This window comes from Penaeus monodon, chromosome 29 (assembly GCF_015228065.2).
Source record: "Penaeus monodon isolate SGIC_2016 chromosome 29, NSTDA_Pmon_1, whole genome shotgun sequence".
Classification (NCBI taxonomy): domain Eukaryota; kingdom Metazoa; phylum Arthropoda; class Malacostraca; order Decapoda; family Penaeidae; genus Penaeus; species Penaeus monodon.
Genome location: NC_051414.1, coordinates 26,124,453 through 26,126,466, shown reverse-complemented (window position 1 = coordinate 26,126,466; position 2,014 = coordinate 26,124,453). Strand labels below are relative to the sequence as shown.

At 29.2% G+C, this 2,014-nt stretch overlaps 1 protein-coding gene across 1 annotated transcript in view; it reads right to left on the bottom strand.

Moving 5' to 3' along the window:
• The window catches only part of LOC119591803 (zinc finger protein 64-like), an 8,463-nt gene that overhangs the window by 5,134 nt on the left and 1,315 nt on the right, over positions 1 to 2,014 (bottom strand). Inside the window, exon 2 of the mRNA XM_037940548.1 lies at positions 1,466 to 1,631. Coding sequence (XP_037796476.1) covers positions 1,466 to 1,631 — 166 coding nt within the window. The remainder of the gene's footprint in view (positions 1 to 1,465; positions 1,632 to 2,014) is intronic.

The following is a 2,014-nucleotide window of genomic DNA, read 5'->3' as shown; positions in this document are numbered from 1 at the left end:
CCTAGATCATTTTATTGTACTTTATAATTGCCTATAAGACTGCCTTTAATTACCAATATTAGTTCAAATAACATTATTATTTTATCAAAATTCAATTTTTATTGATTTATGTTTTAATCCTATCAGGTATAGGTGATATTTTAAAAATAAATAACATTGTAAATAACATTGTCATACACAATGCTGCACTTAGTCTTAAAAATCCCCAACCTATACATTTTTGGCTTGATAAAAATATATAAAGTAAATAACTAATTTCTTCTCAATCCAAAAAAAATGCTAGTATAGGCAGGTTTTAATATTTTGCAAGGCCAAAATGTAAATTGTAAATAAAACTCTATCAGCAAAACAAAATAATGAAGTGCAATGATAGCATGTAAGATTTTTTTTTATGTAATAGGGAAAAGAAAACTACTTTGAAATGAGATGCTCAATTCTAGTTAGTTTTACTGTATAGGATGGGATGTCTTGTAAATATATTCTTTAAGCAATTCTATAAATTTGTACAACTTAAACTTTTTTAACAATGCAAACATGCACTGGAGAAGTTAATGCATTTGTCTGTTATCAACTGATAATTGTCACCAACCTGTCAATTGTATCTTTGCTTAAAGAAAAAAGAGGACATGTGATAACCATTTGACTTCAGAAGTAATGTGTTATAAAGGAGAATATTTCAAGAGTAAAAATAACAGATATTCATGATTGCACACTGAGTGCAAATTTTTTCATGAATCTTTACTGGTCATTCTTGCCATATAACTTCTAATATAAATCTGTATATATTTCTTAACTCTAAATGACCATTGCCTTTCACATTCCTCACATGTTCCTTCTTACCTATATGTTTTATCTGTCTCTCATTGGTTATGTATTATTAATATTTTTCATCTAAATTTGACATTTTCTTATTTAAAACCTCCCACTTCTTTTTATTTTGACATTATTTATTACTATTTTGAAAATGAATTAGTTAATTAGACATTATCACAAATGGATTAAGATTTTTTTCTTTCTTTTAGTAAGGTGATACTATTTAACAGTAGACACGGCACAAAGATGGTTAATGAAACATGTTTTCTAGACTTATACTTTTATCATGAGAATCATTTATTGCAATATCATATGCCAATCATCATAATTTATGATGATTTAATAATATTTACTAATCAATACAAAAATATTCAGAAATGTACAAATCAAATAACATTTTTTTTTGTAAATCTAAATATCAGAGAGCAATAAAAAATGCCCTTTACCTATTCATCACAACTGTGAAATTGTAAAGCCTTAGAGTCAATAATACCCAAAGACAAAATCTGCTGAATATGACAGTATAAATGTGATGCACCTACATCTCATAGAGACGATGGGGATTTCTTGGCATGGATACGAACGTGTCTTTTAAGATTAGATCTATCACCAGTTTGATAAGAGCAGTAAGAACAGGAAAAAGGCTTTTCACCAGTATGAGTGCGATAGTGATCTGCAAAATGGGAACGATTTGAGCTAGTGAAGGTACAGCTCGGACACTGGTAGAATTTGGGCATTTTTCTGTTGTTGATGACTATGTTTCTCGCTCCTGCAACTTCTGCAGCTCCGGACATTCGCATGTCATTACTCAGCCACACCTGTAGAAAATGTTGTTTTTTCAGAAAAAAAAACATAAATTTTAATCTCCAACTGCAACTAGCAGATTCAGACCCTCATTTATTAAAAAGAGTGAAAAAAATCAATCAATCAATCAGTTTCATATGAGTACAGATTTTACCATGGAACCTTTATTAAGGTTATTACTTCAGGCTGTCAGTATCATAAATGATATATCAGCAGTAATGATGTGATCAGATTTTCCATGTAGTTTCCTGAAGCCCTATTGCTTGTATTGTAGACAAAGAGGTAAAATAAAATAATAAATTACTGTGACATTCTATTATATTTCATGTTTTTATCTATATGAAGTAAGAATTCTTAGCAAAGGCTGATTTGAACTTGCATCCATACATCATGTAAA